The sequence below is a fragment of the Mustela putorius genome, unplaced genomic scaffold (assembly GCF_011764305.1).
Source record: "Mustela putorius furo isolate JIRA1106 unplaced genomic scaffold, ASM1176430v1.1 tig00000813_pilon_pilon_pilon, whole genome shotgun sequence".
Lineage (NCBI taxonomy): Eukaryota > Metazoa > Chordata > Mammalia > Carnivora > Mustelidae > Mustela > Mustela putorius.
This window is the reverse complement of record NW_025421485.1, coordinates 10304872-10328888: the sequence shown is the minus strand read 5'-3', so window position 1 is coordinate 10328888 and position 24017 is coordinate 10304872. Positions and strand designations below refer to the sequence as shown.

Genomic DNA, 24017 nt, shown 5'->3' with positions numbered 1-24017 from the left:
CGGGACAGCACGTTGCTGCTGTGCGGAGACGTCCCACCTGCCAAGGATGGGAAGACCGACTGGTGGCCCGGAGGCAAGGACCAGAGGCAGGGGGGGACACTCCCGTCCCTTCACCCAGATGCAGTCCTGGGTGTCCCACCAGCCTCGCGCTCCTGCTGGAAGCTCCCTCCTGCTGGCTTTGTGTCACTTGCAGCGAGGAGCTCGCGTGACGCACGTTCCGTGGACGAGACCAGGCGGGGAGCCAACCCCGAGGGCTGAGCCTCGGGCGCGGACATCCAGCCGGCCCCCAGGGGGCGCATCTCCTTCCAGCACCTTCTCACCACCTGGGGTGCAACACCCCCAGCCCTCAGCCCCTGGCTCCCCGGGCCCCCGGCCCTGTTCCTGTCCTGCTCACCCACAGGCCTGATTCCACTGATTTCCGCTCCCCCGAAGCTCTGGGCGGCCAACAGCACCCCGCGGGCAGAGGGCAGCGCCGCCGACAAGGACTTCCACTTACTGTCGCCACGATCGATTCTGTGCAACACGATTCCTCCGCAAACGAGTGACCTCAACCCAAGTTTGACGGCAATAACAGGGGATACACTTACCCTCATTCACAAGGCCACCCGCGGACGGCCCAGGGGCTCCCTTCCCCACTGGCACGCCCGGGGCCCTCGCTGCCTGGCACTTCCGTTAGCTTCCTCCTCCGTGACCGTCCAGTCCGCACCCCCCTCGGCACAGCCACCGCTAAGGAAGTTCAAGCCGCCTGTGGTTTATCTGCCCTTAAGAAAAGACAAATGCGGGCGCCTGGGTGGCTCAGTGGGTTAAGCCGCTGCCTTCGGCTCAGGTCATGATCTCAGGGTCCTGGGATCGAGCCCCGCATTGGGCTCTCTGCTCAGCAGGGAGCCTGCTTCCTCCTCTCTCTCTGCCTGCCTCTCTGCCTACTTGTGATCTCTCTCTGCCAAATAAATAAATAAAATCTTTAAAAAAAAAAAAAAAAAAAAGACAAATGCTTCGGGGGCACCCAGGCAGTCAGTCACTTGAGCACCTGCCTTCATCTCGGGTCACGATGCCCGAGACAGAGCCCCATCCAGCTCACGCTCCGTGGGGAACCTGCCCGGAGAGAGCCTCTCCCAACCGCCCCCACGCTGTCTCTCAAATAAATAAATCTTCAAAAAATAAATAAAAATTTTAAAAGGGTGCGTTTGCAAAGTAACGTCGACGGAGATCTCCTCGTGCAGCGAGCGGGCGTCTCTCTCAAGCAACAACCGCACGAACAAAGGCGGCGAGCAGGGCTGTTCTACTGGGGAGGCCGACCTCTGTGCTCCCCGGGAGGACCCTGAGGTCTCTGAGCCCTAACGGCGATGCCTTTACGAAGGATTCATCCTCTGCAACATTCCCCTTGGACGAGCGCCCAACCCCACGGGAGTGCTGTCGTCAGGAAGAGCCTCCCCGACTTCCCCGCCAGGGGTGGACACAACCAGGGCGCCCGCCACCATCCTCCCGTGCCCACACACACTCCAATCCTTAAACTGAGTCTGCAGGATCGTCGCAACTTGGGCCGTGGGCACACGTGCCCAAGACCCACGTGGAGGCAATGAAAAAGGCATTTTAATACGAAGATTTTTAATTCAGTTTAAAAAATCCTTAAAACGATCTGCCCATCAAAACATGAAGTTGATTTGGGATTTTTCTGTTACTGTAACAAATTAGGCAAAACTGTATCTCAAAATTATTGAGGAAAAAGATAATGCAGTAGTTTTCCTATTAAAGTCAAAATTTGCTTGTAGAAGAGTTAACAGGCAAATCAACCCAGAAATCTCCGTGAATAAATGCTAATGCAGATAAAATAGTGTCACATACATGCACGAGCAACCACGACCGTGGTGATTAGGGACCATAAGCCAAGAGTGTAAGATTAGGGCAGCTACTGAATTTTGAGCAAGAAAGTGGCCTCAGCAGGTCCGAGTGTCCCTCCACTCACAGGACAGCTCAGCCCCGACAACACTGCCCGCCAGGTTTTGGGAGACGGGTGCCGTCTATCTGGCCGGTCCTGTCCTCTCCTGTGACACGCTCTCACGAGGCAGGCACCGCGCAGGTGGACATCTGCTTACAGTCCCAGAGCCGGTAGGATGGCGCAGCCCCGGCTCACCCACTGAGGGAGGGGACCCTCATACAAGCTGACCTTGAATTAGGGGAAATGAATGTGGCTTGTCCACCGTCCCAGAGTCGCTGCCACGTAAAAAACCACTTTTATAATGAAGCTCCCTTCATTAAACACACTGATTGGATAGTCCTGCCAAGGAAAGCTCACCAGGGTCCATGTCTACGGCGTAAGAGGAAGAGAACAGGCTCTCTGCTGGGACTCAGGACCAGGGCGAAGGCGGCCTGGCCCCTGAGCGCCACTACACTGTCTGAGCCAGAAAGTCCAGGTACTGGCCCCGGGCCTCGAAGTGGTCAGCGGGCCGGTTGTACGCCGTCCACACAGGTTCGCCCACAAACAGCCGCATGGCCTTCACGTAGTTCTGGAAAACACAGACACGTTGGGATGTGAACCCTGCCTCCAAGACAAGGTCGCTGGCCACAGCAGTGGTCCTAGCCGCACACGTTCTCCCCGCAAAGCCAGTAGGTATGAGCTGCCGGCCGGCAGGCCTCAGGCTCAGGCAGCAAGGCCTCTGCTGCAGGGGTTCGGTGCTGATCCCCACTCTCCACAACCTGGCGTCTGCCCAAACGCGCACGGACCTGCCCGCCGGCGCCCTCACACTGGACAGGGCCCTCAGGCTGCTGAACACCAGGGAGGCCAGCGTGGCATTGCCCCTCAAAAGCAAAAATGGGGGGTGCCAGGGTGGCTCCATGGGTTAACCATCTGCCTGTGACTCAGGTCATGATCCTGGGAAACTGGATCAAGCCCCACCATGGGCTCCCTGCTCAGTGGCGGGTCTGCTTCTGCCTCTCCCTCCCCCACTTCTGAACTCTTGCTGTGTCAAATAAAATCTTAAAAGTAAAAACGTGGGGATATTGCAATCCCATTTTGGCTTTGGGGAAATTGACCGTGGCAACGACCTCCGATGTGTGCTGGTCACAAAAGTAGGAGGCTCCGGGTCCCAGCACCGGAGAGCAGGAAGGGACGGGACAAGGCTGCCGGCCTCGGGGGGCCGCCCACGTGGGCAGGAGCCCGCGGTGGGGACAGCGGCAGCGGGACGGCAGCTCCAGCCGGCCCGTGGGGCAGAACACTGGGGTCCACGCGCCCACACGCGGGCCAGGGCCCTCCTACCCGCTCGTCCAGCGAGAAGCGGTGGTAGATGCCGGCGGGTAGCGTTATCATGTCCCCCTTCTCCATGAAGATGCGGATCCACCGGTCCTCCTTGTCCCGCACGTCGAAGTAGCCGCTGCCGTCCAGGATGTAGCGGATCTCGTCATCCAGGTGCAGGTGCTCCTCGTAGAACACCTTAATCTGGGAGGACGGAGGGGGCGGCTCAGCCGTGGCTCGCGGCGGCACGGAGGCGCGGCGGCCCGGAGGCGCGGCGGCACGGAGGCGCGGCGGCACGGAGGCGCGGCGGCCGGCCGGCAGGAGCGGGGACCAGGGCCAGGTCGCCAGACTCCCGCAGCGCAGGAACCTGGCGCCGGGCCAGCAGCGGCCAGAGCGTGAACACGCCACCGCCGCTCCGCGTGTCCACCACAGCTCCAGGTCTCCACCAGCAACACCCCGGGGCTGCGGGTCCCCGACGCCCCCGGGGCCCTCAACGGAGCGGGGCGCACGCGGCCGGCCCCTGCCGCACAGCTCACGGTTCGGGGCCGTGAGGACTCCCTCGCCCGCGGGGACCCCCCGCCCCTCCTGCCGCACACCGGGTCTCCCGCGCCTCACGCGCACGGGCACGCGGCTGTCCCGCGCCTCAGACGCATGCGCGGTCATGCCGCGTCTCCCGCGCCCGCGCCCCACGCACGCCGTCTCCCGCGTCACACGCCGTCCACGACCCCACCGGGTCACCATTTCCTGGAAGACGCCCCTTGTTCCAATCGTTGTGTTGGTGGGAAAGCGCTCACCCCAACCCCGAGAGTGCAAACCCTCCGCTGTGGAGCCGGTGCAGCGGACGAACCCGCAGTAACCGCCCGCCCCCGCCCCGGGCCCCGCGCCGCCTCCGCCCCGCCGCCCCGCCCCAGGGCCCCAGGCCGGGTGTCTGAGGCGCCCCTGGAAAAGCCACGGACGGTCGCGACATCGCCGCTGGCAGCAGGAGCCGCGCCGCCGCCTGTCCGGAGGCCGGCGGGCTGCGGGGACGCGGTGTCGCGGCGGAGCGGGAGCGGGAGCGGCCGAGCCAGCAGCGCTCCCCGCGCGGCCACCCCGCCCGGAACGGACCCCGACCGCGGGCCTCGACCGCACGCACAGGAACAGGCACCGGGTCGCCCCCGGCCGGGCCGTGACAGCCGGACAGAAGCCCGACGCCGGGGCAGGGGCGCAGGCGCCCACGTCCGCAAGCACCGCCGGGCCGGACGCTGCGGGCTCCGCCGCCGCCCTGCAGCCCCGCGGAGGTGCAGCAACGGGCTGTTCCACGGAAGCACAACGGAGGGGAGGCGCGCGCGGAACACGTAACCGAGGCCACCTGGGTCGGCCTCGGGCGGGGGCGGACCTGCCCCCCCCCCCCGGCCTCGCGCCCCGGCCTCGCGCCCCGCCTCGGCTGCGTCTGCGTCTGCGAGGACCCGACCCGGCCGCGGCCAGGCTGACCCGAGCGGCTGCGGCCGAGGGCGAGGAGTGGTCGGTGCGCCGGCCGGGGTCCTCGCGCGGACCAGCCGTGGCCGACCCCGACGGACGGAGGCCGGAAGTCCGGTGGCGCCGACTGAAGGAGCCGCGTCCGCTCGCGCCAACCAGCTCTCCCTCCCACACAGAACTCCCCGGCCCATAGGCGAACGGGCGCCAGTGACCCCCAGGCAGCAACGAGGGCCCCGCGGGGTCTCCAAGTACCCGTGACGGCACCGGGGCTGATGCCAGGCCAGGTCAGGGGACGTGGGGGCGCCGCGCGCCTGCGGCTCCCCCAGTCAAGTGGCGATCGGGAAAAGGATGGCCACCGGCCCACGCGACAGAAACCCTCCGAGAGGCTCGTCCTCGCAAAGTCTGGGACAGTCCGAGCGTCAGACGCCCTGGCCTGTATCCACGGCCGCCAGGACTCAAGCATCGGGAGCCCGCACTGGGGTGACCGAAGGGGGCCGGCGGCCTCTCCCTGCAGACCCAGGCCAAGTCAACACCGCGGGACAGACGGCCACCACGCTGGGCACCTGCCGGGGACCGACCCGGGCAGGGTCTACCCAGGTGGACGCAAACACCGAGTGGAAGTCTGAGAAGAAACATGGCCTTTATAGACTCGAAATAGAGTCTATAAAGGACAGATTTCCTGTCCGTTATGAGGGGAGACGGAAGTTCGCAAGGAAGAACCTGACGAACAAACCTTGATCAAGTTTCCTGTCAGCAGGAAGGGTCCTGTGACACCACAGCCTCCCCGCAGCGCACACCGCGCACACACCGCGCCTTCTGCGTGGCGTTCCCGCCAAAAACGCAAGGCTTGACTCTACTCCTGGAACACAAACAGCACATAGGAGACAGTACAGGTTTGTTTCAGAGAAACAGGACAGAGAAGCCTGTACCAGCAAGACTTTTCTTCCGCGGGAGAAGCCACTCTGGGGACTAGGACGACCGAGAACACAGTTACTGCCCTTAACAGCACACGGGTCTTTGCAACGCAGTAAGACCAAGCAGTGCTGGGGCTCCTGGGTGGCTCGGGCTGCTGGGCGTCCGACTCTTGATTTCGGCTGGGGTCCTAGGTTGTGAGATCGAGCCCCACACAGGGCTCTGCACCGACCGTGGAGCCTGCTTAGGATTCTCTCTCTCCCTCTCCCTCTTTTCCTCCACATTCTCTTTCTCTCGCATGCGTGTGTGCACACGTGCACTAAAAAAATTTAAAATTAAAATTAAAAAAAGGAAAGACAAAATCACTGCCAAGAAGACGGGTAATCTAACATGCATGGCAACACACACCATGTAAATCTGAGAGAATCCATGACCCGGGGAGAAATGGGCCATCATCTTGGAAGTACCGTAACACTCATGCTCCGCCCGGCACAATCACAGCATGCATGTGTCTGCCACACCCGTGTTCTCACACCGCTTTTGTTCTCAGTCCAATCTGCTGGGACACCTGCCGGTTTCCTTCCTCTAAAACACACACACAAGACATCCAAGCTGATGGAAGAACAGTGTGCAAGACTTTCCCAGGATCCACCAGAGGACTGAAGTCACAGGATAAAATGCCACCCTAAGCTCTGAAACAGGTGGACACAGGGCCCCGTGCAGATAAACTGGTGTGACGCCAAGCAGTCGTCCTGGCAAACTGCGGCAGGCTGAGTGTGCCCCAGCTTCAAAGTGGGAACCACCCGGGAGCCCAGGATTAAGGGAAGCCCCACAGTTCTATGGCTTTTGTATCTAGAAACCCCATCAGGTTCTCAGGATGAAGATCCCAGAATATCCTTTCATGTTGCAGGCAATGAGAGGGGAAAATAGCCATTTTTAAATACTCCCAGAATGTCCTGCACCAAAGGCCAGTACTCCCAGGGAAACAGCTGCACCGGAGCCTTATCTGACTTGTGGGAAGACCCTGTCCAGTCCCCTCCAGCCTAAAGGGTGAAAGAAAAGGCCACAACAGAAGAACTAAGCCCACGAAAGACTGGCCTGAATGGTAACAGGTAACATCACAGATCACTTCTTCTCCCCAACAGCGGACCGCATGACAGGGCTCCAGAAGAGAACAGAGACTTGAGGCTTCAAAAGAAGCCGTGTGAGACACAGAATCTACGGGAGGAAGAGCGCTTAAAGAAACAAAGACCCCAGGGGAGAAGAAAATCCAGGGAACTAGAAACCAAATCCCTGGCACCATCAACAGCAAATGGAACTCCCGCCCAGATAACACACACCCTCACGCTAAAGGCTGACTTGCCTTGGTTCCTCTTAACAGAGGCTACACTCTGGCTTTAACCAAAATGACAGGGCGTGCTAAAAGCTAAGAAAAAAATCCATCTCTAGAGACAAAGCAAGGCTGAGAACCAGACAGAAGTGTGACACACATTATGGAAACTGAAGCTCAAGGTTACATAGCTATTAAGTGCTGCAGCCAGAATTTAAAAATTTTATTTATTTACTTGACACAGAGAGAGAGGGAGAGAAAAAAATTTTTTTTATTTGACACACAAGCAGGGGGAGCAGCAGGAAGGAAGAGAGGGAGAAGCAGGCTCCTCACTGAGCGGGGAGCCCGATGCGGTCATGACCTAAGCCGAAGGCAGATTCTTCACCAACTGAGCCACCCAGGCATCCCAAGAAACCCACTTTAAAACAAAGACACAAGTGAGTTAAACGCAAACTTTTAGAGAAAGAAACACCATGTTAATAGTAATCAAAAGCAAGCTCAGGGAGCTACATTAATTTCAGACAATGCAGACTTCAGAACAAGGAAAATCCATCAGGGATACGGACGGGTATCATGTAATGACAAAACGGTCCAGTCTCCAAGAGGACATGAAAATCTCGACACCTAACCACAGACATCAAAATACACGAGGCTAAAAGTAACAGAAGGAGAAGAACACATGAATCCACTATTTTAGTTGGAGATTTCAGCACCACCCATCAACAGACAAGTTCAGTTAGCAGAAAATCAGCAAGGAGTAGCTGCTGAGTAGCACCTCCAGTCGACATCCGTGGAGTGAGTCACCCAGCAACGGCAGACACACTCTTCTCAAGCCTGCACGGTGGCTTCACTAAGATAAACTGTGCTCTGGCCCATGAAGTAGCCTCAGTATATTTCCAAGGACTCAAGTCTCACAAAATATATTCTCTGATTACAGTGGAATTAAATTAGAAGGCAAGAAAAGTGAAGTCTCTGGAAAAGTCCCCATATAATTGGAAACTAACACATATCTAAAAACCCACAGAGGTCAAAGAAATCAAAAAGGAAATTAATCTGGAAGTATTCTGAACTGAATGAAAATGAAAATCATTTGAAATTCGTGTGATGGCACTAAAGAAGTACTTGGAGGAAATCTACAGCACTGAACACCTATGTTAAAAAAGAAGGCTGCAAGTCCATGACCTCAGCAACCACGTTAAGGAATTAGAAAAAGTATGGCTCAGTCAGGGGAGCGTCTATCCTGACTGCTGCTCAGGCTGTGATCTCAGGCTCGTGAGATCGAGCCCCACGTCTGGCTTCCTTCTTGGTAGGGGCCCGCTCGGGACTCTCTCTTCCTGGCTCTCTACTCCTCCTCCCCCCACCTGCAAGCTCTCTCAAATAAATAATTAAATCTTTAAAAAAAGGAAAAAGAAAATACAAAAAGAAGCTTGTGTTTAATAGGAGTGAATGTAACAATTCCCCTCTTCAAAGAACTTAGAGCTCCCTTACCTTGTCTTCATAATTTGGCAGTTTATCCTTGCATATGGTTATGATGTCCATCCAGCAGTAGTTTCTCTCTTTTCGGATCTTTTCTAATTCTGGGTCATTCTCATATTTGTCAGCATCCAACTATTAGAGTTAAAACAACAAAAAGGAGGTCACATTAATGCAAACAAAGAAATGTTCTGTTACTGGATTTCCAGTATGATTCCACTCTAAATTTATCATCCAGTCCTCTGTCAACTGCAGACTAACCTTCCTTCTCCTCCGCTCCCCCTTTCTCTGGAGGGCTTCCCCATTCTCTGCCACAGCTAAGGAGAGTGCAGTTGTACTTAATTCCTGCCTCCCTTCTCCCCAGCAGTTCTTCCTGGGGGATTCTACGTTCACATTCTAGTCCCACTTCAAGGAGCCCAGGTGAAACACCCATGACCAAGCCTGTCCAAGGTCACCAACCCCACCTCCACCCCAGTCCTGCTCCTCCAGCACAAATCCTCTGCAGGTCTCTGATCTCTCTGTGACATCTCTTTGTCAGCTGCTTCCCTGGGCTGGATGCTCTGGAAGCCTACAAATAAAACCCAAGTTCATTACCCCGGGATGAGAGCCCTTCCATCATGTGGCCCCAGTTGCCATTTCTATTCTTCTGTCCCTATCACCTGTTTAAACACACACACACACACACAAAACTTCATTCTAAACCAAGCAAAATTATTTGCTCCAAAAGAATCTTCACATCCCCACAGCCTTGCTCCTGACAGCTTCACACATCCAGAAAGCTCCTTCATCATCGTCATTCATCACAACCTTATCTACTCAAGGTCCCATTCTGAGTTGAAGGCAGACACTTAGCGACTGAGCTACCCAGGCACCCCTCAAGGTCCCATTCTATCACGTCTGTGATGAAGCACTCGCCAGGACCCCTCCTGGGGTTAATCTCACTCCTGCTTCAGAGTTAATCTCACTCCTACTTCAAACTACTGGCAATGAATTGAGTTCACCTTGCATTACGTTGTGATAAAATGCACATTTTACCACAACTCCTGAACGGCAAACTCCAGAATATCTTAAACTACTAGTCATCAACTCGTTAATTTCTACAAAGATGCCTCCCCAAAAGTCATGAAACCCACCTCGGGATACGCGCAGGACTGCCCCACACTAAAACCATCTGTCACTCTGCTTTGTCCCTAATAACAGACGCGCAAAACTTCTCCATCGGTTCCCACTGATCGAGAACAGCTATTATGAAGCAAGTATATAAGAATACACAGGACACAAAACCCAGAGAGTAAACACCATTTACTTATTTACATGTTTACGTATACTTCATGCCGCACACAGGGCTTGAACTCATGACCCTGAGATGGAGAGTTGGAGGCTCTGCCGACTGGGCCAGCCGGGCGCCCTGACTTATCCAGAGCAGAACTAGAAGGCCGGAGGAACTGGGTCTGACCCCGCGGAGAAACTGGAAGATGCCTTTAAAAGGTGGTCTTTCATCCTCTGGACACATTCACAAGTTGACCAAGATCTCCTTCTCCAAAAAGAACGAAATCCCCAAAGCGCCGTAAGTGAACTCTGTTTAGTTGCGGAGAAACTGACTTTGTGATAAAACCGAACGTATGTCCCCGTCGCAACGGGCACTACGGACCATCGGACCGCCTCAGAGATGGTCCTGCCCGCAGGTGCGTGCTCTGTGCCCACAGGTGCGCGCTCCGTGCCCGCAGGTGCGTGCTCCGTCTTGGCGTGGGCAGAGAAATAACTGGAAAAACCAACACGGCCCCAAAGCGGAGCGATCCGGGGAGCGTCGTCTTCAGGGCCAGGAGGCAGCCGGCCTCGCGCCTGCCCAGCGCCGCAAACAGGAGCCTGGCGGCCGGCAGGAGCGTCCACTGCGGACGGCCCACGGGCTCAGGGCAGGTGGACGCCCGGCCTGCCCGGCTGCTTACCGCGGCGCGCCCCACGGCGCCCCACAGCCAGTCACTGCTTTCTCTTGTGGGGGGGCGGGGCAGGGGGCTCAGTGGGTGAAGCCGCTGCCTTCAGCTGGGGTCATGGTCTCGGGGTCCTGGGATCGAGCCCCGCGTCGGGCTCTCTGCTGGGGGGAGCCTGCTTCCTCTCCACTTGTGACCTCCGTCAAATAAACAGATATCGCCTTTAGAGGAAACTTGATTCGCTCACGCGTCAGAGCGGTCGAGGGCGCACAGGCAGGCGGGGCGGAGGGACCCGGCGGGGCGACCCCGCCCCGCATCTCGCCCTGCGCCGCGCGCGCACCGCACTCTAGACGGAGCCGCCGCGGCCGCCGAGTCGGGGACCCGCCTGCGGCCCGTGCGCTCTGCGGACACCCACGGGCGCTCCGGGCGCTTCCTGAACGCGCCGGTCCTGCCGGCGAGAGACTGGCCGCGCGCCCGGTGCCGACGTTTCATTTACTTGAAACAGCGCGCGGGGCACGAGCGGGGCACGAGCGGGGCACGCGCGGGGCAGGGACAGAGGGGGAGGGGGAGGGGCAGCCGAGTCCCCCCGCCCCCGGCCGTCGGCCCGAGCGCGCTCCGAGCCTCCCCGGCAAACGGCGGCGCGCCCCGCACGCGCACGAGCGGACGGCCCGCGGGCTCGGCGGCCGGGACCCTGCAGCCCAGGGGGTGAGGGCGGCCCCACGCTCGGACACCGGCCCCTGCGGAGGACGCCGGCGCGCCACTCGGGCCCCGCACACTGCCCCAGGCAGCCCGTCCCCGGCCTCCCGCCCGTGCGGTCCACTAGCTGCGCGCGGCGCGCCCTGGCGGCCCACAGACCCTCCCCGAGCCCACCCGGACTGCCCAGCGGCGGCCCTCGACCGTCCGCGGGGCGCGCGCACGGCGGCCTGGGCGGGCCACGACGCTGAGCCCGCGCACGGCGCTCCCACCGCCTAAAGCTCGGCCAGCGCAGAGGCCCCGGGGTCGGGCCATCCGGCCCTGCTGCTGCGCATGCGCACCGCTCCCAGGTCGCGATTCTCAGCGCCGCTACTGAGCATGCGCACCGCTCCCCGATCGCGATTTCCCGGGCCGCTACTGAGCATGTGCAGGATGTCCCGGGCGCCCCGGACCACCCGGCGCCCCCTACTGAGCATGCGCACTGGTCCCAGGTCGCGATTTCCCGGCGCCGCAACTGAGCAGGTGCCCCGGGCGCAGCCCACCACCGGAGCCCCCCGTTACTGAGCATGAGCGTCCCTCTCCCTGCCACCCCCCGGCGCAGTCCCGGCCGCGGTGCCCACTCGCTGCACGCTGGGGTGCACGGAGCTCGGGACACCTCGCGGGGCCGCCCCCGCCCCCGCCTACCTTCCAGTAAAGCACCCCGAGCCGGCGCAGCTGCTCCAGGCCAACCGGGCGGCTGGGCTCGGCGCGGTGGGGCCGCCTCGGGTCGTCGGCGGACTCGTCCATGTACCAGGCCTGCACCATGGCGGAGCGGGGGCGCCGCGAGCACCCCTGTGCGCCCTCCGGCCCCCGTCCCTGACCCCGGCCAACGGCTGCGCGAGGCGGTGGACGAAGCGCTGCCGCGCCGCGCGGGGAGGGCCCTTATCCCCGGGGGGCCGGGCGGGGCGGGGCGGGGCGGGGCGGGGCGGCGGTGGGAGGGGCGGCGGCGGGGGCAGGGGTCACGGTGCGCGGAGCGAGCTGCTGCAACAACTTAGGCGGTGGGAAAGGGAAGTGAAATGCCACCAGAACCCACGCAGCCCCGTGGGGAGCAGCGGGACTTGAAGTCAGGTCCTGTACCCACCGAGGACCCTAGGGTCATGGCGGGGGGCGGGGGCCGCGTCCTCGCCTCCCCCCAGCCTGCCCCGCCCTCTATTTGTAAACTGCCCGGCTCCCTGCCCCGGAGGACTGGATACGTTCTAGGGGAGAAAACGAGCTTGCCCTTCCCAGTCCCTGAATCGATCCTCTGTTGAGCGGATTAGAAAAGAAAAGGTTCATTTTCTCAAGGCAGTCGGCCGGGAAAGATCCAGTCATCTCACCATCGGGCACAGCCTCCAACAGGGAACCAGGTCACTCGAAGGCTGCGGGATTGAACCTACCCCCGGGACAGCACATTGCCAGAGTGAACAGCCCACTCCGAACCCTGGGAACCACTGCCCATGAGGCCCAGGCAGATTTTCTGTCCAGTCTGCTGCTGCCGTCCACATCTGGGGGGAGCCCACCTCTCCGCTCTTCCCGTGACCAGCTGCTGCTGTCCCCCAGGGACGCCTTCCACATCACTGCCCACTTCCACCTGCACTTCAGACAAGACTGCATGGTCTTACCTCTGATGGGGACCCCACCCACCCCAGTAAAGCTTCAGAGTCACCCCTCCCCGCAGACAGCTCTCACGAGGTAACCCAGGACCCCCGAGTTGACGCACAGTCACTTATTTCTGCTCTTGTCTGCCCTTCCTGAAACGCGTCCTCACCTCCCTCTGATGAAGTTCTAGAACATAGATGAGGTTTGGTGGGGTGAGGTCTGGAGCCAATGACCAAGAAGAAATAGAAGAACAGCAGAAATTCCCATCTTTCAGACAGAGAAACCTGTCTGAAGAAGCCTACTGAGGCCATGCTCCCAGAAAAGTAAAGAAGGCCATTACCAAACCCGCCCTGACTCCTGGGTGGCGTCCCACGCAGCATCTGTCAGAGCTTCCTGTGTGTCAAAAGCGACCAGAGGCATCCCTCAAGATCCTGCCCGCCCAGGAAGGCATTCCTGCCGTAAAAGGCCCTGGAGGGATGCCGGTGCCCTTTTCCCCATGGCATCGTAGGCTGCCGATGTGTGCCTGGTGAATGGACCAAAATACTGTGCCATACCATGCCACCCTCTGTCCTGAAGACTGCATACTGTTTTGCCATTTTTTTAAAGGATTTTATTTATTTATTTGTCAGAGAGCGAGAGCGAGCACAAGCAGACAGAGTGGAAGGCAGAATCAGAGGGAGAGGAAGAAGCAGGCTCCCTGCGGAGCAAGGAGCCTGATGTGGGACTCAATCCCAGGACGCTGGGATCATGACCTGAGCCGAAGGCAGCTGCTTAACCCACTGAGCCACCCAGGCGCCCCTGTTTTGCCATTTTAACCCAGGGAAATACTAGGAAGGTTTTACAAGGGGAAATTACCCGATTTTGTAGCTTTAAGTAGTCTGTAGAAGACACTGACAAGACACAGTAAAGACTGAAATCCATCACGGTCTACGCGACATTCCAACACATGTGGTCCTTACAGCCAACTTCCCTAGGAAATGGTCCCCAGGTTGTGTCTTAATTCAATCGGATACTGGTTTCGGCGGGCTCCCAGTGGAGGTCACCCAGCCAGAAGTGGCTAGACCAGGGATGTGGAGGGGGTCACATTAGATCAATCAGGAGGAAACCTCACACGGGAGTCTTAAGATTGGCAGCTGTCCTGGTGACTTAGGTGGCTGTCCCGTGCCCAAGAGAGACAACTTTCTATAAGAACAGGAATAAAGAGAGGGCATCAAGTTTCTAAGTCTTATTACCATTCCGGCCAGGGTACTGACTTCCAGTCAAAAGGCAGACATTCTCCTCCCCGTAGAGTAGCCACGGGCTAGAGGACTACAGCCTGACAGTCAACATGCAAGTGTTCCAGTAAGACCGCACTCCTTGAAAAGCCCCTGAAGTGAGAGTAAAGGGAAGAGGAGAGAAAGTACTCACCAGTTTTGCACCAGAGCTCAGAGTCCAGATGTAAAGACTCAGCCCCACATTGGGCACCAAATGATGAAGTTCTAGAACATAGGTGAGGTTCGGTGGGGTGAGGTCTGGAGCCAATGACCAAGAAAGAATTCCTGCAACATCTCTGGTGCAAAATGGTGGTTTCTTAAAGCACGGGGACAGGAGCCGTGGGCAGGAGAGCTGCCGCCCCGCTATCCTGAGGAGTGGCTGACTATACACACAGGAGTTGGGTCGGTGAGGACAAAAGCAGGTGTTCAGAAGGGCTGTCACGGTAAAGAAGACTGTCAGGATACCGGAGGCCTGGTTATTGTCAAGCCAAGGCTGTTTTTCCCTCTAATAAGCACTAGCATGAAGACAGTTGGGAGGTTCCCGGAGCAATGTCACATTCCTCCTATCAAGCATCCTTGAAATGAGCTCTAGGTTTAGAAGAAATTTAACTTTATATTTCCTTTCATCTCAGTCTCCTCCAGTTTCGTGGAGGGGAAGGTGGTGTTAGGGCTTTAGGAACTGCGTTGTTTGTCTCTGGAAGTTGGGCTGTGGAGAAGACAGCTTCCTTGTTGTTAATCCGAGGGAACCTCCTGTCTTGCAGGATTGTGATCTCGGCAAGTTAACTATTTGTTTTCCTTCTAGGGCAGCCAGGGGTGCGTGAGGAATGTCACACATATGACCCAGGGGAGTGGGTGGAGAGGGGTGCAAGGTGCCGGCTTTGCTTTGTCCCCAGCCAGCCTCCTGCTCCCTCATCACCCCCAGTGCCCTCTTGGTTCCTCTCCTTGGTGTGACCACAGAGTTGTGGAGTGTCCTGTCCCCTCCCCACACACCCCCTACGTGACCTCGTGTCGTCCAGGATACGCAGGGACTTCCGCAGCCATCTCCAGCCTGGATCGCTTTGAGACCCAACCTGGTGTCTAACTCAGCATGGCCACATATGTGGTGAATTCGTGTGTCCAACCTAACTCCGCCGAAGCAGAACTCGACTCCCCACACGTCCAGATAGGTCTCCCCAGCCTTTCCCGACCCTGCCAACAGCTGCATCACCCACCCAGTGCCCGAATCCCAAAGTCTAGGGGTTTTCTGTTTCCTCTCCCTTACCCTCAACGTCCAGCCAAATCGAGCAACAGCACAAATGCACACACTTCACCCCCGCCCCGAGCGCCCTCTTCTCGGGACTGCGAACACTGACTCCCGCAGGGAACCCTGCTCCCACCTCTGCCCCACTGCAAGCCCTTCTCTGCACGGCATGGATTTAAAAGTACAAATGGGGCACCAGGGTGACTCTGTGTTGGGCAGTCGACTCCATCTCAGCTAGTCTCGATCTCAGGGTCGTGAGTTCAAGCCCTTCATTGGGCTCTATGGGGGTGTGGAGCCGACTTAAATTTTTTTAATAATAAAAAGTAAATAAAAATACAAACGGGATCTTGTTACTTGCCTGCTTAACCTCCTTGCTCGACTGCCGTGGCTCCTGACCACCTCTCCAGCCCGTCTGCCTCCTGCCTGCTCTCTGCCTTCCACACACTCAGCGTCTGAATCTGCCGCCGTCCTCTGCGCGCTTCTGTTCCTTCCCTGCACAGGCCTTCCCTGACCCCAGCCCTACACCTCTGGGAGGTCAGTGTGTGTTTTACTAGCCTTCCAAGGACCAGTGCCTCGCTCATCAGAGGCAGTAAAAGCAAGTTTGCTGAGTGACCGTGGAAAGGACGGGCAGAGAGCACGGCATGAGTTCTCACGTTACTGCAACTGCCCTCCTAACTCAGACCGGACCTCGTGCCCTAGGAAGTAATGGCACTTGTGCTGGGGAATCTCGCAAAGGCTTCATGCCTGCCCAGCCTTCCAAGCAATGTGGGCACAACTTACCACCCACACTTTAAAGACGAGACAACGGGGGCACACACAGCTCAAGGGACTGCTGGCGGTCCGGGGCCCAGGAAGGAGCAAGGCCGGGGTGCGAGGTGGGGACCCAGCCCCAAAGCCTGCAAACGCTACCACTACCACACAGTGCGGGAAGGCGCGAGGCTGCTCTCCTCCGGTCGGGAGCGGTGGTTGGAATGGGAACAGGGCAGGGTCTCCAGCGCCTGCTGGGGCCGCGCGCAGACAAGCACGCTTCACCATCTCGGGGGGCTCCATCTCACTCGGATGCTTTTTTTAACTATTGGGGAGGACAGAGGGAGCTGTGTTACGTTGTTTAAGGAAAAAAAAACAAAAACCCACATACTTTGGAAAAGCAAGACCATTGGGATGCCCTTGGAACTGCTACCCAGCGCAGCCCCTGTGGCCAGGAGCGGTTCAGGCAGGCAGACTCCGATCACAACGGCGCTCGCTTCATTCGTGTGGCCGTTGCCGGCCCACGGATTCCTCCTCTGAAGGGAAGTCCTTTGAAATTGAACTACTTCCAGAAGAATAGCCAGCAGCAGTCAAAAAATATGTTTTGTGACCAAAATTTATCACCCTCAGTAGGCAACTTGGGAAGAATCTGCTTAGATGTTCTGAAAGACAGATGGTCTCCCTCGCTGCAGCCCTGGGCGCGGGCCGTCATCCATCCCGGCGCTATGCAGTGCTCCCGGCCCAGGGCCCCCCTGGCCAACAGGGCAGGGCAATGGCAGAGCAGAAGGCCAGGGGCCCCGAGACGCGGCAACACGAAGGATGTGGACGTGCTTCTGTGCCGGCCGCAGACACCCTCTGTGAAGGCACCGAGTAGCTCTTTCTGGCTTTGCAGGCCAAGAGGCAAAGTCGAGAGAAATAGATCAGTCCTTTGGTAACAACCACTTTAAAGGGTAAAAGCCATTCTTAGTTCATAGAACATAAAAAAACAGGCATCAGGCTGGAACCTGCCGACCCCGTTCTATCCCATTAATACTATTCACATCGCATCCGGCCACCAAGTATTTTATGCCCATGGCCTGCGGGGACAGCTCTGAACAGGTTTGGGATTGCGCGCTACTAACGAGCTATGGAGTGAGCCTACCATTAACTCGCCAGCGACGGCCGAAGACACGTGTCTCCCTGGCCAGGCGTGAGGCCCAGGGTGGGGCTTCACAGCAGGAGCCACTGTCAGCACCTCTGACAGGTTCCCTGGACACCAGTTCCTGGCCAGGGATGCGAAGAGACACCCGCATGGTCCCCGAGTTGCGCTGTAGGCAAAGAACCCTGAGCTTAGGACCCAAAACCTTGATTACCCTGGGCAGGAAGCACACCTGTCCTTGCTCCAGGGAGACACTACGTCTACCTCGCAAGGCCACCCATGAGACAGATCTCCCAGAGAGGAGCGCTGGGACCTCATCTGTGCATATGCAGAGATGTCGGAGACCCACGGAGAACTGTCTCCTGTTCCAGTTCTCCGGCGACTGCTTCCATGTCATTTGAATTTGGTGGATAGTCTTAGCAGTGTGGCCGACGAATCACAGCCCTGCATGTCGGAAGTGTGGGCGCGTTGCTCTTACTCTGCTCAGTTTCCCACACGGACTCAGGGGTCATTGGGATTGTGTCCTTTCTGGAGCACAATTGCTGGCAGAACTCGTGCGTTCAGTCCAAGATCCCCGTTTTCTTCCCCGCTATGGACCAGGAGTGGCTCTCCCGGTCCAGAAGATGCCCCTAGTCCTCTGCCCATAACACAGAAGCTCATTTCTCCAACCCAGCAGGAAAGGCTTTATTCCTTTGAATTTATTCTTCTAAGAAGACCTCACCTGATTAGTTCAGGCTCACCAAAGATAACCTCCACTTTGATTAGCTTAGAGTCCAGTGGTTTGGGGCCTTAATTACGGAGAAAGCCGGCAGCTGGCTTAGTGAGCACAGCCTCTTGTCCTCCCCCGCGTCGCGTGGGAACCTGGCTTTCTCCCTGCGCCAGGGCCGGGGCTCCACGGGGGCTGTGAGGCTCGGCCTGCCCCGGTGGCCACCCACATGGGTCCCAGGTGGACCTCAGGCTCCACAGAGATCCAAGGGGTGGACGTGTGGTTCTAACTGGGCCATCTGGAATCTTCCATGACACCGGATCTCCAGACAGCACATACAAGAGCTCCTTTCTCTTGAATTCCAAGCAAGCACGGTTTTAGAGCTGCTGGCCGTGTTTCCTGTGCTTGCAGGAAGCCCGCTGCGGTAGACGAGCACTGAGCCAGGCGCAGAGGAAAGAACGGAGGCCGGGAAGGAGGGACGGAGGGAGCTGTAGCCAGTCTGGCCCAGTCCGGCCCAGCTTGAGGCAGCTCCGCCTAGCCTTCTCAACTCCCCGAGCTGGCGCATCTGTTTTGTTTGCTTAGCGAGCCGGACCCCGCAGCCCGCATCCCAGAGCACTGGAGATGGGAGCTTCCTTCTTAGAGCGCGAGGGCATGAGCGTGGAAAGGAGCTTCGGAATAGCACTAGGATGCTGTGCGCTAGGATGCTGGGGCCCCTGTGTGCGGAGCCCCAGGTGAGGGGGCAAAGCCGCCGAGGGCTGCCAGTGCATGAGTCACCGTGGCTCAGTGCTGCCACGGGTCACTGCTCTGTACACACATGTGGTGACAAAAACGAGGCAATTTCCCTCAAGAATGTCCTGGGTGCTTTAACCCACTGAGCCACCCAGGCACTGGGTGGGGTCTGCCTTCAGCTCGGGTCACAACCCCAGGGTCCTGGGATCGAGCCCCACATTGGGCTCCCTGCGCAGTGGGGAGCCTGTTCCTCCCTCTGCTTGTGCGCCTGTTCTCTCTTTCACTGTTAAATAAAGAAAAGTATGTCTTAGATGAAGCCATAAAACTTAATTTTATTAAATCTTGACCTTCGAGCGTACACGTTGTTAATAATCTCTGTGACGGACTGAGCAGTACACGGAAAGCATTGCTGCTGTGAACCAGAGGGTGATGGTGGTGAAGAGGCCTGTAGGAGCGAGCGGCAAGCCCAGCTGGCCACCAGGTCACCGGGTCACGGGGCTGAGCCAGCGGGGTGTTTGGCAGACAGCCTCTAGAGAACGAACGACGTGAGGCCGCCTCGGCCGAGTCTGACCGTGCTCAGCGCCGGGGCAGGAGCCAGGCCTGCAGGCTTGGACTGGACACGGGAGCGCCGAACAAGCAGCCCTTACTGAGGACGCTGATACCGGCTGCGAGTTACGAGCAGAACCCTCCCTTCCAGAAAAAAGTTTGTGATCGTTTTCTAAGGCTTACCTAGAAACGTCAGGAAGTGCTCTGCTTGATTAAAGGTGATCTTCTGCCTTTGTAAGGTTCATTTTACTGTCCTTTAACCCAATTCCAGTGAAACAGTGACATTCAGTCATTGTGCTTCTGTCTAAAGCACAGACTAAGGTAAATAAATAGAAGTAGAGAGGAACACTGGTTTTAACCATTTTCAGTCTCTGCTCAGGCACTGCCTCAGTAAGGACAATACGTCGACTGGCAGGAAGCATTTTGAGATTTCCACCACCCAGTGCATCCGATCCTTGAGAGCAGGTGGAGCCGTGCGTCTGACTGCTGGCTAAATTACTGACGGATGTAATGTAAACAGCGCTAAAACCGTGCTTGCTTGGAATTCAAGAGAAAGGAGCTCTTGTATGTGCTGTCTGGAGATCCGGTGTCATGGAAGATTCCAGATGGCCCAGTTAGAACCACACGTCCACCCCTTGGATCTCTGTGGAGCCCGAGGTCCACCTGGGACCCATGTGGGTGGCCACCGGGGCAGGCCGAGCCTCACAGCCCCCGTGGAGCCCCGGCCCTGGTGCAGGGAGAAAGCCAGGTTCCCCCGCATCGCACAAGAGGCTGTGCTCACTAAGCCAGCTGCCGGCTTTCTCCCACAGCGAGCGTGCGGGGCTCGGCACACGGCTCTCGGCGCGGGTCCTGGGCCTCGAGGCCGTCCTGGCTGCTGAAACCCCTCCCTGTGAGCCCACACACAGCTGATGTCTTCTAAATGGCAAGCCTGGAGGGCTTTCTGGAAACAGCGAATGTTAAGGGAGAAAGGGCGTCATCAGTAAGAGCAGGCATGCCGGCGCTGGAAGCCGCACGGGAGCGCCCGCACAGAAAGGACTGTCTCAGGCACACTGAAAGAAAAAGCTAAACATATGTTTGCTGAGAAACACAAGGGCCGTCTATAACTAAACGGAGGGTCAACACGAAGACCTCGGGAATGAAAACTGTGGGACCGTCCCACAGCCTCCAATTCAAGAAAACCAGGCAGGTTCCCTATCAGACTTGACTACAACGGACACTAATGAGACTATTCTTTCTGTACGTATATTTGAAAAATTGCAATGATATTTACAGAAAGTATGGTGTTTTGAATTAAGAAACAAGCCATTTGTGCATGAACTTTTCTTAACTGAAAAAAGGGAGTATGGGCCTGAATTTCTTTTCTTTTCTTTTTTTTTAAGATTTTATTTATTCATTTAACAGAGAGACACAGCGAGAGAGGGAACACAAGCATGGGGAATGGGAGAGGGAGAAGCAGGCTTCCCGCAGGGCAGGGAGCTCGATGCGGGGCTCGATCCCCGGACCCTGGGATCATGCTGAGCCAAAGGCAGACACTTAACAATTGAGCCACCCAGGCACCCCTGGATCTGGATTTCTTAACCGGAAGAGCAGTGCTCAGACGTCACTGCTTGGAGGCCATAGTCAGCAAAACCTGTTCACGCTAATTTTTCTTAATACGTCTTTGAAATAGGACAGAAGACATTCATAGGACTCTAGGCTCTCAAATGCAGGCTTATTTGCAGCCTTTCAATGAATCATCCCCCATCCCTGTGCTTCCAGGATGAAAATAAAACCGCGTGTTCATTCAGTGTGCGGACCCCTGGCTCATTCTCCAGTTGTCTCCCTATCCGGGATCGTACTGTCCCCCTGAACACTTGCTCAAAAGAACTCTTCCCCAAGTGTGTTGCACGTCACATACACAGAGAGAAATGATTAGCAAAAGGTGTTTTGAGGTCAAAAACTATAAGGAAACTGGAGTGCCTCAGTGGCTCAGTGGGTCAAACGTCCAACTCTTGATTTCAGCTCAGGTCAGGATGTCAGGGTCGTGAGATGGAGCCTGGTGTCAGGTCCCGCACAGGGCCTGGAGCCTGCTTCTGAGCCTCCCTCTCCCTCTGCCCACCCTCAACCACTTGCTTCCGTACCCTCTCTCTAAAATAAGTAAATAAATAAAACACTATTTAAAAAACTGAGGAAACCTCCTATGCCATCTCTCTTCTGGAGTGGTGAGGCTCAGAATGGAAGAAATGGTTTATGGGTCACAAAACTTCTCCCCATGGCGGGGTGCAGGCACTAATCCAAAGTGTCCCACCCAACTTTCTTTGGCAAACACTGTCAAAGGCGCAGTGAATCACCAAACAGTAATTAGCAGAGGTTTCCTGGGGATATGCCCAAAAGACCCTTTCCAAACTGGGAGCCCGTCACCAGAACAAGGACAGGGCTTAGGGGGTGAGGAGACAGCAACTTCCCGACTCACAGCGAGTGGTTATGATACTAGCATTTTACAGAATTGATTAGCGGTTACCTCATATCAACTTTTGGGAAACAGTATACGTTTCGCTTATGATTTCTGGGGGCATAAGAGAGAAATGACTCAGGTCAAGCTAGTCTTGCAAAACAAGCTAGATTAATCTTTGTTTGCATGACCCAACGGGTTTCGTCTGCTCGGGGAATGTTCAAAGCAGGTCTCTGTTTGCTTTTGACTTTAACCCCACCATGCTGGGGCCAGGGACAGAAACACGAGAACCCCAAGCATCTACCACAAGCGTCGGACTAAATCTTCTTAGTAACGAAACCCACGAGAATGTAGAAGTCATCGGTACTGATATCTGGACTCCAAGGAAAGCGAACCTCACTCTGCTGGAAAATAAACTCTGACCAACATAACAGACTCTCACAGACCAAACACGTGGCGGTGAGGAGCTCCTGACTCCGGCACATTGGAGCCATTAGACTCACACTGGGGCCAAGGGTCCGAAGTCACCCCTGGAGGAGTCAGCGGTGGGGGGAGGGGGGCTGGTCTCACCCTGGAGCCTGCCGAGGCCCCTCCCCCACCCCTCCCTCCACCCCGCTCCGTCCTCGACCTGCTGCCTCTGCCCTGCGCCCCGCCCGGCCGAGAGCCTGAGCCTACCTTCCTGCACGCTCAGACCCTTCAGATCGATGCTTCACCGATTCGTCCAGCAAATATTTACCGGGTACCTGCTCTGCGCCAGGACTTGCTCCAGGCCCTGGTTAGGCAACAGGGAGCCAACAGGGACCAAATTCCCAGAACTTAAAGCCTCCTTCGGGAGACAGACGGAAAGGCCACAGCCGGCGCGTCAGAGGGTGGCGAGGGGTAGGCAGGAGCACCGAGCAGGGCACGAGGAGCAGCAAGTGACGGCTGTGTGGGGCGCAGTCGGGGGTGGGGGGACGGGGAAGCGGAGCGGCCCGAGTGCCCGGAGCCCAGGAAGCTGGGACGCGGGTCGGAGTTGAGGGAAGGGTTCCGAGTGTCTGGAGGCAACACCTGCCAAGCGGAGTGAACAGGAAACATAGGGCAGAGGGCCTGGGTCCTGTGTCACAGGCGTGCGTCAGCGCGGGCGCCAGGAGGAGAGAAGGCTGCGGGGGGGGGGGTCATGGGGGCGGCGGTAGGGCCAGAGCGTGTAGCACTCGCCTTCGTCACAGAGGCTGGGGCCTGGGTCATGACAGGGGGTGTGTGTGCGCGCGCGTGCTGGGAATGCCCAGATTCTGGATCCGTCTTGCATCGAGGCCCACCAGGTCAGATGCAGCAGTGACGGGAGGGGCAGTGGGGCGCTCTGGGCGCAGCCCGAGCTCCCGGGGGGACGGAGCCGCGGCGTGCTGTGGTGGGGGAGCCCACGGGCTGCGCGGATTCGAGGTGAGGCTGCCACCGTGGGGCTGGGTTTGCAGATGTCTGAGAGGAGATGCTGCGGGATGTGGGTAGAGTCCACACTGGGGACACAACTGGCAGGAAGGTGCCCAAGTCTCACAGAAGCTGGAGCAAATGAGTGTGAGCTCAATCCGATGAGTGCAGCGGGAGGGTCTGGGGGTCGGGGTTCCGGGGTTCCAAGCCAGCAGCAGCTCCCTGCCGTGGTCGGGAGGAGACCCAGGACCCCGCATTCTGCCGCTGCCTGGCTTCCTCCTGCCTCCTGTCCTGCCCTAGCCCTGGTTTTCAGTCTTTGTGGGCTCCAGGCTCTCCCCCCTGCTGGCCGCGAGCACCCCGCCCCCCCCGCCCCGGCCGCAGGAGCTGCTCACGTGGCCACCTGTGGGAGAGTGGCCGACTGAGGGAGCAGCAGGGGCAGAAACCCAGGAACTCCACATCCACTCGGTCCTTAACGCTCAGTCTGTACCCGTTTATATTAAACACAGTGTGTTAGTTGCTAAAAATCAGGAAAGTAACTCGGGGCTTCCGCGATGCTCTCCATTCACATCCTTGATGTGTCCGAGAATGCTTCCATGGAAACCCAGAGCGAGACAGCACCCAGCAGTCCCACAGACGAAGCACTTGGGTCCAAACACCCGAACACCAGGATGGTCCCGCCCCAGCAACACGCTCACTTGAGAAGACGGCACCGTGAGTCAGGGACGTCCGCGCGGCTCAGGCGGGTGAGGTCCTGCCTTTGGCGCAGGTCGTTCCTCAGAGGCCCACGTCGGGCTCCCTGCTCGGCGGGGAGTCTGCTGCTCCCCCGGCTTGTGCTCTCTCTCACAAATAAACAAAATCTTGAAAGAAAAAAAGAAGAGAGAGAGAGAGAGAGAGAGAGTACACATAAGTCGAGACACGCTAGTTATCGAGCCTCACGCAACCGCCACTGCAGACTACCGGGGGGTGCGCCCGCGGGGCCCCGTGCGGGGTGGGTGTGCTGCCGCCAGCCAGTCTCCGCGAGGGCTAGCCTCCTGCCAGGGCTGTCACCCAAGCACCCCCTCTCAAGAGGGTGAGTCATCAAAGGGACTTGTGTGGTCTGAGGTCGAGTGTGAGCCACCCACGGTGGGCATCTGGGCGGTTTCCCTTGGAGTCTTAAGCCACCCGGGGGCAACTGTGAGTCCCCTGCAGC

General features: G+C 57.8%; 1 protein-coding gene across 2 annotated transcripts; it reads right to left on the bottom strand.

The window, feature by feature from the left end:
- Positions 1-1588: 1588 nt before the first annotated feature.
- On the bottom strand, positions 1589-11959 carry ADI1 (acireductone dioxygenase 1). Of its 2 annotated transcripts, XM_004745735.3 has the most exons (4): positions 11705-11959; positions 8415-8534; positions 3254-3433; positions 1589-2504 (listed from the first exon to the last, which is right to left on the bottom strand). In XM_004745735.3, the coding sequence occupies exons 1-4, from the start codon at positions 11822-11824 to the stop codon at positions 2385-2387; spliced, it is 540 nt and encodes a 179-aa protein (XP_004745792.1). In that variant the 5' UTR covers positions 11825-11959; the 3' UTR covers positions 1589-2384. The 2 variants fall into 2 exon arrangements, 1 of the variants encoding a protein (XP_004745792.1); XR_006608086.1 differs by lacking the exons at positions 1589-2504; positions 3254-3433; positions 11705-11959 and adding an exon at positions 9714-11698 and having other exon boundaries at positions 8499-8534.
- Between the last annotated feature and the right edge of the window lie 12058 nt (positions 11960-24017).

Bases quoted from the DNA above. Each gene is read 5' to 3' on its own strand.
- ADI1 (XM_004745735.3), bottom strand. From the start codon at position 11,824: ATGGTGCAGGCCTGGTACATGGACGAGTCCGCCGACGACCCGAGGCGG. The intron at 8,535-11,704 runs GTAGGCGGGGGC...TAACTCTAATAG, and splicing joins TCGGGGTGCTTTACTGGAAG to TTGGATGCTGACAAATATGA. The intron at 3,434-8,414 runs GTAAGGGAGCTC...CCGTCCTCCCAG, and splicing joins TGCCAAATTATGAAGACAAG to ATTAAGGTGTTCTACGAGGA.